At 47.1% G+C, this 12534-nt stretch overlaps 1 protein-coding gene across 1 annotated transcript in view; it reads right to left on the bottom strand.

Annotated features, from left to right (window-relative positions):
- Positions 1-12534, bottom strand: part of LOC126176363 (regulating synaptic membrane exocytosis protein 2-like) — a 165519-nt gene that overhangs the window by 94835 nt on the left and 58150 nt on the right. The window contains exons 4-6 of the mRNA XM_049923518.1: positions 10880-11068; positions 9300-9527; positions 6422-6427 (exon numbers count right to left, since the gene is read on the bottom strand). Of these exons, the coding sequence (XP_049779475.1) occupies positions 6422-6427; positions 9300-9527; positions 10880-11068 (423 nt within the window). The remainder of the gene's footprint in view (positions 1-6421; positions 6428-9299; positions 9528-10879; positions 11069-12534) is intronic.

Raw genomic sequence — 12534 nt, 5'->3', positions numbered from 1 at the left:
TTTAAAACAAACCTGCCGCCGTTGGATAAGCAGCTGCCAGCAGCAAGTCGTATATTCCTAGCTCACTTATTTGTTACATAGTTTAATTCTTAATTTCTTTGCTTGTTTTTTGATACTTGTATTGTTTAATTCATAAATTTCGGGCGTATTATAGTATTTGAGAGTTGTAGCATCGCGTTTTAGTACCTGAATAGTGTAAATTCGCGTAGTCGTTTGTCTTCTGTTTTTGTTTTGAATGGCCAGTGTCGGTTGGTCACAGCCAGTGTGCTCCCTGCCGCCGTTGGTTAAGCAGCTGCCAGCAGCAAGTCCTATACTCCTAGCTCACTTATTTGTTAAATAGTTTCGTGTAGGAGGTGTAATTTCGAGTTTTAGTTACTGTAATCGTAAATTCAGGCAGATTGTAGCGGAGTCGTTAGGCATTTGTACAGGTTAGTTCATACACTCTTTGCGTGTTTCTCTTGCGTTATCTAGGCACGGACTCGTGTTTCAGTAACTGTTGTTCAACATCGATTAGAATGGACAGGGACTGTGATTGCTGTGTTCGGATGAGGGCTGAGTTGGCATCCCTTCGCTCACAGCTGCAGGCGACGCTGACTTCGGTCGCGCAGCTTGAGGCTGTTGCCAATGGGCACCACTGTGGTGAGCCGGACTTGGGTATAATGGGGATGGCAACCTCGTCCCGTCTGTCCCCAGATCGGTCTGCCGCTGTGGTTGCCCCGGTTGCTGCCCGCAGTGGAGCTGAGCCTTCGCCTGTGGTTGATTGGGAGGTCGTTCCAAGGCGTGGTAGGCAGCGAAAGACGTCCCCAGAGGCTGATCAGAAAGCCTCCCCGGTGCGTCTGAGAAACAGGTTTCGGGTACTGTCTCTTCTCTGGCTGAGCAGATGCAGCTGCCTGCCCTGTTTCAGAGGACGATTCTCAGCCTTCAAGGCCCGGGCAATCGCAGGGGGTGGGCTTATTGGTAGTTGGGAGTGTAAGCTGTTTATGTTTTCTTTATGTAAGTAGGCTGTTTATGTTTTCTTATCGGCAACGTTACGTAGCGCTCGGTATGAAAATCACTGGCTGTGCTGTGTGCAGTCTGTGGCTAGTTTGCATTGTTGTCTGCCATTGTAGTGTTGGGCAGCGGCAGCTGCATGTGAACAGCGCGTAGCGTTGCGCAGTTGGAGGTGAGCCGCCAGCAGTGGTGGATGTGGAGAGAGAGATGGCGGAGTTTTGAAATTTGTAATACTGGATATCATATATTATGACTATTAAGGTAAATACATTGTTTGTTCTCTATTAAAATCTTTCATTTGCTAACTATCCCTATCAGTAGTTAGTGCCTTCCGTAGTTTGAATCTTTTATTTAGCTGGCAGTAGTGGCGCTCGCTGTATTGCAGTAGTTCGAGCAACGAAGATTTTTGTGAGGTAAGTGATTTGTGAAAGGTATAGATTAATGTTAGTCAGGGCCATTCTTTTGTAGGGAATTTTGAAAGTCAGATTGCGTTGCGCTAAAAATATTGTGTGTCAGTTTAAGCACAGTCTTGTATAAATTGTTCAAAGGGGACGTTTCAGGAGCTCCAATGTTAGGCGCGTAAGGGGGCCCCTTAGGGATATGGCGGCTAAGGAGGGGAAGAAATCCAGTGTGCACTCCGTGTGCATCCCGGGTGGAGTCATTCCTGATGTGGAAAGAGTCCTTCCGGATGCCATGAAGAGCACAGGGTGCAGCCAGCTGCAGGTGGTGGCACATGTCGGCACTAATGTCGTGTGCCACTTTGGATCTGAGGAAATTCTCTCTGGATTCCAGCGGCAATCTGATTTGGTGAAGGCTGCCGGTCTTGCTTACGAGATGAAGGCAGAGCTCACCATCTGCAGCATCGTTGACAGAACCGACTGCGGACCTTTGGTGCAGAGCCGGGTGGAGGGTCTGAATCAGAGGCTCAGACGGTTTTGCGACCGTGTTGGCTGCAGATTCCTTGACTTGCGCCATAGGGTGGTGGGGTTTCGGGTTCCGCTGAATAGGTCAGGAGTTCACTACACTCAGCTGGCGGCTACACGGGTAGCGGAGGCTGTGTGGCGTGGACTGGGCGGTTTTTTAGGTTAGAAGGCCTCGGGAAAGTACGGGGTGGGCTGCAATCTCAAAGGGTGCATGGCAAATGCAGGACGTGCTTGGATCAAGGAACAGTCGGAACTGTAGTTGTAAATTGTTGTAGTTGTGCTGGGAAAGTCCCTGAGCTTCAAGCGCTAATAGAAAGCACAGAAGCTGAAATCGTTACAGGTACAGAAAGCTGGCTAAAGCCTGAAATAATTTCTGAAGAAATTTTTACGAAGTCTCAGACGGTGTTCAGGACAGATAGATTAGGCAGAATTGGTGGTAGAGTGTTTGTGTCTGTCAGTAATGGTTTATCTTGTAGTGAAGTCGAAGTAGATACTCCGTGCGAATTGGTATGGGTGGAGGTTATACTTAACAGCCGAACTAAGTTAATAATTGGCTCCTTCTACCGACCCCCAGACTCCGATGATATACACTCCTGGAAATGGAAAAAAGAACACATTGACACCGGTGTGTCAGACCCACCATACTTGCTCCGGACACTGCGAGAGGGCTGTACAAGCAATGATCACACGCACGGCACAGCGGACACACCAGGAACCGCGGTGTTGGCCGTCGAATGGCGCTAGCTGCGCAGCATTTGTGCACCGCCGCCGTCAGTGTCAGCCAGTTTGCCGTGGCATACGGAGCTCCATCGCAGTCTTTAACACTGGTAGCATGCCGCGACAGCGTGGACGTGAACCGTATGTGCAGTTGACGGACTTTGAGCGAGGGCGTATAGTGGGCATGCGGGAGGCCGGGTGGACGTACCGCCGAATTGCTCAACACGTGGGGCGTGAGGTCTCCACAGTACATCGATGTTGTCGCCAGTGGTCGGCGGAAGGTGCACGTGCCCGTCGACCTGGGACCGGACCGCAGCGACGCACGGATGCACGCCAAGACCATAGGATCCTACGCAGTGCCGTAGGGGACCGCACCGCCACTTCCCAGCAAATTAGGGACACTGTTGCTCCTGGGGTATCGGCGAGGACCATTCGCAACCGTCTCCATGAAGTTGGGCTACGGTCCCGCACACCGTTAGGCCGTCTTCTGCTCACGCCCCAACATCGTGCAGCCCGCCTCCAGTGGTGTCGCGACAGGCGTGAATGGAGGGACGAATGGAGACGTGTCGTCTTCAGCGATGAGAGTCGCTTCTGTCTTGGTGCCAATGATGGTCGTATGCGTGTTTGGCGCCGTGCAGGTGAGCGCCACAATCAGGACTGCATACGACCGAGGCACACAGGGCCAACACCCGGCATCATGGTGTGGGGAGCGATCTCCTACACTGGGCGTACACCACTGGTGATCGTCGAGGAGACACTGAATAGTGCACGGTACATCCAAACCGTCATCGAACCCATCGTTCTACCATTCCTAGACCGGCAAGGGAACTTGCTGTTCCAACAGGACAATGCACGTCCGCATGTATCCCGTGCCACCCAAAGTGCTCTAGAAGGTGTAAGTCAACTACCCTGGCCAGCAAGATCTCCGGATCTGTCCCCCATTGAGCATGTTTGGGACTGGATGAAGCGTCGTCTCACGCGGTCTGCACGTCCAGCCGAACGCTGGTCCAACTGAGGCGCCAGGTGGAAATGGCATGGCAAGCCGTTCCACAGGACTACATCCAGCATCTCTACGATCGTCTCCATGGGAGAATAGCAGCCTGCATTGCTGCGAAAGGTGGATATACACTGTACTAGTGCCGACATTGTGCATGCTCTGTTGCCTGTGTCTATGTGCCTTTGGTTCTGTCAGTGTGATCATGTGATGTATCTGACCCCAGGAATGTGTCAATAAAGTTTCCCCTTCCTGGGACAATGAATTCACGGTGTTCTTATTTCAATTTCCAGGAGTGTAGTTGCTGAACAGTTCAGAGAAAATTTGAGTCTCGTAACAAATAAATACCCCACTCATACGGTTATAGTTGGTGGGGACTTCAACCTTCCCTCGATATGTTGGCAAAAATACTTGTTCAAAACCGGTGGTAGGCAGAAAACATCTTCCGAGATTGCCCTAAATGCTTTCTCCGAAAATTATTTCGAGCAGTTAGTCCATGAACCCACGCGAACTGTAAATGGTTGCGAAAACACACTTGACCTCTTAGCCACAAACAATACAGAGCTAATAGAGAGCATCATGACAGATACAGGGATTAGTGATCGCAAGGTCGTTGTAGCTAGGCTCAGTACCGTTTCTTCCAAATCCACCAGAAACAAACGCAAAATAATTTTATTTAAAAAAGCGGATAAAGTGTCCTAGAAGCCTTCCGAACAGACAGTCTCCATTCCTTCCGAACTGACTATGCAAATGTAGACGAGATGTGGCTCAAATTGAAAGATATAGTAGCAACAGTAATTGAGAGATTCACACCTCATAGATTGGACAGGTCCGAACGCTGTTGCAGAGGCAACGGAAAAAGCATGCGAAGTTCAGAAGAACGCGAAATCCCGAATGTTGGCTAAAATTTACAGACGCGCGAAATTTGGCACGGACTTCAATGCGAGATGCCTTTAATAGGTTCCACAACGAAACATTGTCTCGAAATTTGGTAGAAAATCCGAAGAGATGCTGGTCGTATGTAAAGTACACAAGCGGCAAGACGCAGTCAATACCTTCGCTGCGCAGTGCCGATGGTACTGTTACCGACGACTGTGCCGCTAAAGCGGAGTTATTGAACGCAGTTTTCCGAAATTCCTTCACCAGGGAAGACGAATGGAATATTCCAGAATTTGCAACACGAACAGCTGCTAGCATGAGTTTCTTAGAAGTACATACCTTAGGGGTTGCGAAGCAACTCAAAATCGCTTTATACGGGCAAGTCTTCAGGTCCAGATTGTATACCGATTAGGTTCCTTTCAGATTACGCTAATACAATAGCTCCTTACTTAGCAATCATATACAACCGCTCGCTCACCGACAGATCTGTACCTACAGATTGGAAAATTGCGCAGGTCGCACCAGTGTTTAGGAAGGGAAGTAGGAGTAATCCATCGAACTACAGACCTATATCATTGACGTCGGTTTGCAGTAGAGTTTTGGAGCATATATTGTATTCAAACATTATGAATCACCTCGAAGGGAACGATCTATTGATACGTAATCAGCATGGTTTCAGAAAACATCGTTCTTGTGCAACGCAGCTAGCTCTTTATTCGCACGAAGTAATGGCCGCTATCGACAGGGATCTCAATTTGATTCCGTATTTCTAGATTTCCGAATAGCTTTTGACACCGTTCCTCACAAGCGACTTCTAATCAAGCTGCGGGTCTATGGGGTATCGTCTCAGTTGTGCGACTCGATTCGTGATTTCATGTCAGGAAGGTCGCAGTTCGTAGTAATAGACGGCAAATCACCGAGTAAAACTGAAGTGATATCAGGTGTTCCCCAGGGAAGCGTCTTGGGACCTCTGCTGTTCCTGATCTACATAAATGACCTGGGTGACAATCTGAGCAGCTCTCTTAGGTTGTTCGCAGATGATGCTGTAATTTACCGCCTAGTAAGGTCATCCGAAGAACAGTATCAGTTGCAAAGCGATTTAGAAAAATTGCTGTATGGTGTGGCAGGTGGCAGTTGAAGCTAAATAACGAAAAGTCTGAGGTGATCCACATGAGTTCCAAAAGAAATCCGTTGGAATTCGATTACTCGATAAATAGTACAGTTCTCAAGGTTGTCAATTCAACTAAGTACCTGAGTGTAAAAATTACGAACGACTTCAGTTGGAAAGACCACATAGATAATATCGTGGGGAAGGCGAGCCAAAGGTTGCGTTTCATTGGCAGGACACTTAGAAGATGCAACAAGGCCACTAAAGAGACAGCTTGCACTACATTCGTTCGTCCTCTGATAGAATATTGCTGCGCGGTGTGGGATTCTTACCAGGTGGGATTGACGGAGGACATCGAAAGGCTGCAAAAAAGGGCAGCTCGTTTTGTATTATCACGTAATAGAGGAGAGAGTGTGGCAGATATGATACGCGAGTTGGGATGGAAGTCATTAAAGCAAAGACTTTTTCGTCGCGGCGAGATCTATTTACGAAATTTCAGTCACCAACTTTCTCTTCCGAATGCGAAAATATTTTGTTGAGCCCAACCTACATAGGTAGGAATGATCATCAAAATAAAATAAGAGAAATCAGAGCTCGAACAGAAAGGTTTAGGTGTTCGTTTTTCCCGCGCGCTGTTCGGGAGTGGAATGGTAGGGAGATAGTATGATTGTGGTTCGATGAGCAAAAAATTTGTCTGAAATATTATGGGACTTAACTGCTAAGGTCATCAGTCCCTAAGCTTACACACTACGTAACCTAAATTATCCTAAGGACAAACACACACACCCATGCCCGAGGGAGGACTCGAACCTCCGCCTGGACCAGCCGCACAGTCCATGACTGAAGCGCCTCAAACCGCTCGGCTGATCCCACTCGGCGTTCGATGAGCCCTCTGCCAATCACTTAAATGTGAATTTCAGAATAATCATGTAGATGTAGATGTAGATGCATCCTGTAGTGGTGCTACTAGCACCAATTGCATTCGACTGTCACGAAATTTGAACATACATTTTTCAGAAGTAGAAACGAGCCTAGCGATGTTCGTTTGTGTCTGACAACTCCTTCTTGGTGTTACGATTTTTGTTTCCTCAGTGTAGATCTTCATGTATGAAATCTATATATTATTGGTTAGAAATTCTCATAAAACTTTTTACTGCTTATGATACGTGCGTGGAAAAAGAGTGTTTGAAGACGCCAGTGTGCTACACTCCAGTGGTCCAAAATTAACTAGAGGTGCATATACAGAAGTGCACTTGGCATGAAATTTCGTAGATGAATGGATAATTTGTAGTAGTCCGATTTTTCCTGTATTTAGAGAATTTTTAAAAGATAAGCTTCTCCGAGATAGACTGCTTCAGACAAGCCGCGAGAAGCATTGTAGATGACTGGTTTGCGACATCATATTACCCTGAATATAACTGCCTTGTGGAAAATACGCATATTCATTACACGTATGCGCTTGTGATAATTTAGGCTGTTCGTCTGGAGGAAGATGCAATCGATTTAATTCCTGCGTTTTTGCAGCCACGGATTTATAGAACTTGTTGACGGCTTGCCTTCTGAGTGCTAACATTCCACCAGACAATTACTGTATTACTTCACAGTTGTCTTCAGATTTTGTGTGACTAAGGACGAGCACATTCATAAATCCCGTTAATCGTTCGTCTTAAATTGGTGTTAAGGAACGGTGTGCTAGGGATCCCTGTATCGGTTGGAACAGCGCCACGTTACGATTTGTTGTTTACTGATGCAGAACATGCGGAAAGTAATCATCGAATAATTAAAAAAATTCACCAGCGAGAGCAAGACTAAGCAGATCTGACACGGAGCTACCCTGACATATTCACAGCAGTCCTGATGTATCAAAGAGAAACTACAGCTGTTGCAAAAGCTCACTGTCATTTTCCCAAGCTAAAAATATTTTAAAAAATAGCTTATGGTGCTTGCAGTACACACTCAAAATGAATTTCTTGAAGGACTTCGTCTTTCCGCCATTGTCAGCAATGATCTATTTTCCAATACATTTAATGGCGAAAAGACGATGTCCATCGAAAACTTAAAAAAAAAAATTCTTGCGTTCTACACAGATAACAGTTAACTGAATAGGAGAATCGCGGTGTGTACGGCCACAGGACTGTGCAACTGAAGAGAGAGAGAGAGAGAGAGATTAATAGAAATGTTGAAAACCTTAAGCGGCGATTCTCGAAGCAAGACAACTTATCTCTCGAAAATATGTGCTGTGAGAGACGGTGTGTGCGCGATTTTTTGTTGTCTTGAGAATGGGTTGGGGACAGGAGGGAATGTCGTCATCATGTTAGGAACTCGCCTTGCGTCCTCTTTACCGAGTTTACGCCCCTAGTTCCAAGTAACGCTTTGTCTAACAAGCAGTGGAGTAGAGTGGACTGGTGCTAATCTTTCAAGCTCCAAATTCGGCATCTGCGCGCGAGAGGCTGCAGGCACCAGACGAAATAATCAGCTCCGGCACAGTGCTGCACAAATTACAAAAAAGCGTTACTTGAAGGCCATTCTGGTGCTGATCCAATTCTTCTGATCAGTAAACCTTCGATTCGTTAAAGAATCGAACTCCCAAGCACAAAATAGCTTCACACTTCTGGTTATTTTGATGGGGATGGGGGTGGGGGTAGGGGCGATTGGGAGGTGTTAACGAGAAAACAGTTTTGTAAATGCTCGAACAGTCCACGGGTATACTTCCGATTCATAGTGTCCAACGGGCACAATATTTCGGCGATCAGACATGTCGCCATCGTCAGGTGCGCTGACGAACTGAGCTCCTGAGGGCGGGCGGCCGATTTAAATCCCCTCCCCCCGCGGGCCGCTCTCTTCGCCGTCCGCTCCCGCATGCCGGCGGTCGCGAAGACGTGGGCGTCGGAATCTGTCGTAGCGTCGATGTGCTTGCTACGTCCGCCCTGGTCGCCAGTTCGTACTTCTTGCTGAGAGTCTTCTTAATTACATTCAGTGCCGGGTCCCAAGCCTTGCTGAGATTGTAGCCGCAATCTCGGTTGATAAGATCTTCCCTGGTGCGAATTTCGATAGCCTCCCTTATAACGCTGCCTCAAATCAGCCGCCCGCCCTCAGGAGCTCAGTTCGTCAGCGCACCTGACGATGGCGACATGTCTGATCGCCGAAATATTGTGCCCGCTGGACACTATGAACCGGCAGTATACCCATGGACTGTTCGAGCAACAAATACGCCGGGAGAAACTGAAGAATCACAGTTTTGTAACTGTTTGAACTTATGTTTATAGTCTGTTGGAAGCTACTAAGTGCTGTCCTTCTCAAATAATGGGTGAATGTATTCGGGGTACCTGCGCGCCATGAATTATGTTTCCTCATAATACATACACAGTTTCAAACTGTAACACTTGTCTTATTGTGCTAAACTATATTTTGATTACATCTTTTAATAAGCGGATTATGGCAGCATCTTAAATTTTTAAATTCGGTCACTAATTATGTGAAATACCGAAAACAAAATTTTTCCTGTTGCATAAACAACATGCAACTGGGATAGGGTTAACATGCCTCCACTTAGTCACAATAATAGACTGGAGACGATGGTAAATTACGGCCGAAACCGCTTAACAGTATAAAACATTTATATGATTGCGTCAATGGAAAGAGTCAAATTGTCTCGTGACAAGATGACTTTTTCTTTTTTTTTGCAAACACTTGCCCTTGGCTGCGTCGCCCTGCTGCGACTGGAAGGACGACCTCCTGGAGCCGGGCAGCGAGCGCGAGAAGTCCCTGCCCAGCTGGTAGGTCTCGACCTCGAGCTGCTCGGACTGGCTGGAGCCGCGCCGCGAGCTGCACGCCGAGCCCAGCAGCCACGCGTGGTCCGGGTGCAGCAGGCTCGGCTCGGGGGAGCCCCCGGACCGCTCGTCGCTCTCCTTGTCATCTGCGAACACACGCACGCACCGCCTCTCGCAGTCACAGCAGTAAGAGGTAGCCAATGTACGTAAGCACCACAGACACACGGCAAGGCAAAGAACAGTAGGTAACTACAGGCTGTAAAATTACTGCATAACACCACTCGGGAAATGCTACCGAAGTCTCCGACAACACGTCCAATGGTAGGAAAAAATGTCGTTTGATGACCGTATCTCGCAGGATTACCAGAAAAAAAGAAAGCTCATCCAAGTATGAATATTAGATACAAGCATTGCTGCTTTCGTCAGTCCTTTTAGAGGTGATACGCACGGGGAAACCGCTGATTTTACGTTCAGTGACTGCGAATTGAAGGCAAAAAGCGACGCAGTCGCGTACGATCTGTAAGCAAATAGTCACATATGCCATGTATAGAGGCCCTCAAACATCGAGGAAGGCAGGGTTCCAGACCGAGAAGAATTCCAGCGAGCAGAAGAGTTTCAGATTCACAAGTCTCAGATGATCAACAGCCTACAGTAGAAACTATGTGATTAAGCTTTATATTCATTTTAGCTTGTACTTTAATAAGGACTAGTAAAGCCCGTCTATAGCCCTGGTCTAAGGTTATTGGTTTCCAACGTAAATTTTTCTACATGTACTTACTATATGTATGTATATCACTGTGACGAGTAGTTGAAGTAAGGGTTTGATTAGAGCAATAGAATCTGCCACTTCCACTGGTCTGTAGTACCATACGCTGGTGTATACACGACTCGTAATAAAGTTATAGGCCGATGTGATCATTTGTTCTGGTAATTGACTGGAGAATCCAGTAAGCTTTACCTATGCTTTACATTTACTGAGTTGTAAACCAGTCTCTGTGCTCTTATGGATGTTAATTGCAAACCCCTGAAGAAGCAATGAAAAGCGGACGAGTAAGCGAAGCCAGAGTCTCATTTTCTTACCATCGTTGTATCTACCTCCTTAGGCCAACGTCTGCAACCACAGAGACCTGAACAATCTCAGCTTGGCTCCATCGCCGTTACGCTCCAGTACGTAGCCGCTTGGATACCAAGGAACGGATACTCTCAAATCCCGTATTATCTCTGATCTGAGCATGAGATTCTGAGTAAGTACGTTGCGACCCACGTCGCATTTAAGCATGAACATGTAGAGGAGTAACACTTCCACCAAATTTCATGGCATCCGCTTGATTTTTGAAAGTAGGTAAGAGGAAGTTAAAAATATGAAATTCAGATACTCTATAGAAAACCTGGACCAGTGGTTGTGAAAAGGCAAAAATCCGAGACACGAAAAGTATCTATATTTGCTAGAGACATTGCGGAAATATTGGCAAGTGAGATGTGGGAGGTGTGCACTGACCAGAGAAGGACCTCTGCTGGAAGTCGGTGCGGCGCAGCAGCCGCTGGGCCAGCTCGCCGGCCAGGGACCCACGTGGCGACACCTGCGGCGATTTGCCGCCCGCGGCGCGCAGGTTGCGGGGGTCCTCCAGGCGGTACCACACCGGGCGGTCCTCCAGGAACGCCTTCTGCAGCTCCACCGAGCACTCGCCTGTCGACAACAATCCATGCGTCCGTCACTGCTCCTGTAGGCTCGCAGCTCGCCGAAGCAAACTATCTACTCTCAGATGAGTGCCTCACTGTACCGTGGGTAAAAAGTTCTCGGTTTACTTGGTAAGTCAGATAAAATCCCGAGCTCTGTATGACTGCCTCTGTCGTCGTCGTCAGCAGCTAAGTCTGACAATGGTGATGAAGGAAACAACTGAAAGCTCAGCATTTTATCTGAACTTGACACAATAAATCGAGAATTTTTTATCCGAGAACTCCATCGCGAAAGACTTCCTAGCAAACACTGTACCGTCATTTTCTTCGGAATCAGAGACAGTGAAAAAACAGACTCATACACAGTGATATTAAAATTAGCAGTTTAGAGCTCATCGTTTAGTTTAATGAGCATAGAGCCAGTTTACCAGACACTTATTTGAACCAGACCGGTAGTCAATCCGCACACTGCATTAGCGTCCATTGCTACGGTACACCATCCAGTCTGAGTGCCGGTTTTAGGCAATTTATTACGCTCCTTTAGGCATACGCTGACATTATCTTCAATCTCCTCCTCAAAAAACGCGGCACACAAACAGTTAATATGCGATTACACACTGAAAAACCTTACGCTATTCACAAAGAGATGGCTTATCACGTTCCTCCCTCAGGTTTACTAACGATTATGGTGACCAGAAAGGCATACGCTTCCCACTGACTCGAGGGACTTAGTCAGATGGTCCGTAGGACATAGGTCACGTCTTACACAGTCACATCAGTCTTGCAAAAAGTCGGGCAGCAAATACATGAGCAAACCACTTGAGCTTTCAAAAAATGGTTCAAATGGTCCTGAGCACTATGGGATTTAACATCTGTGGTCATCAGTCCCCTAGAACTTAGAACTACTTAAACCTAACTAACCTAAGGACATCACACACATCCATGCCCGAGGCAGGATTCGAACCTGCGACCGGAGCGGTCACGCGGTTCCAGACTGAAGCGCCTAGACCGCACGGCCACACCGGCCGGCTCGCGCGGTTCCGGACTGAGCGCCTAGAACCGCTAGACCACCGCGGCCGGCTGAGCTTTCTCTACGTGAGATATCTTCCTCACAGCCCACGAATGCGAAATTTGTCAAAATCATACAATCCTTTGGGCTAACATTCGATTAATAGCTGACTTGGAGCCCTCACCCGCTAACCGTTCAGAAGAATGCCACCCTAGACTAACACTTCTGAAATTTTTAACCAGTCGAATATGCCAAATAAATTCTCTGACTATGATGTATACCATCAAGAAACGCACACGTTCGATTCTCACTGTGACGGAACGCCACGTATAGTTATTAAAAAAAAAAGAAACAGATTTTTTGTATTCTGATGAATAATTCCTCATATGACGCCAGAAGTGCTAAAGTGTGCTGTGTTTTGTGCAACGAATCTTAAAATTTGCAACAAAAAGAAATTATTTTTACCG

This window comes from Schistocerca cancellata, chromosome 3 (genome assembly GCF_023864275.1).
Source record: "Schistocerca cancellata isolate TAMUIC-IGC-003103 chromosome 3, iqSchCanc2.1, whole genome shotgun sequence".
Lineage (NCBI taxonomy): Eukaryota > Metazoa > Arthropoda > Insecta > Orthoptera > Acrididae > Schistocerca > Schistocerca cancellata.
This window is presented reverse-complemented; position numbering and strand designations above follow the sequence as displayed.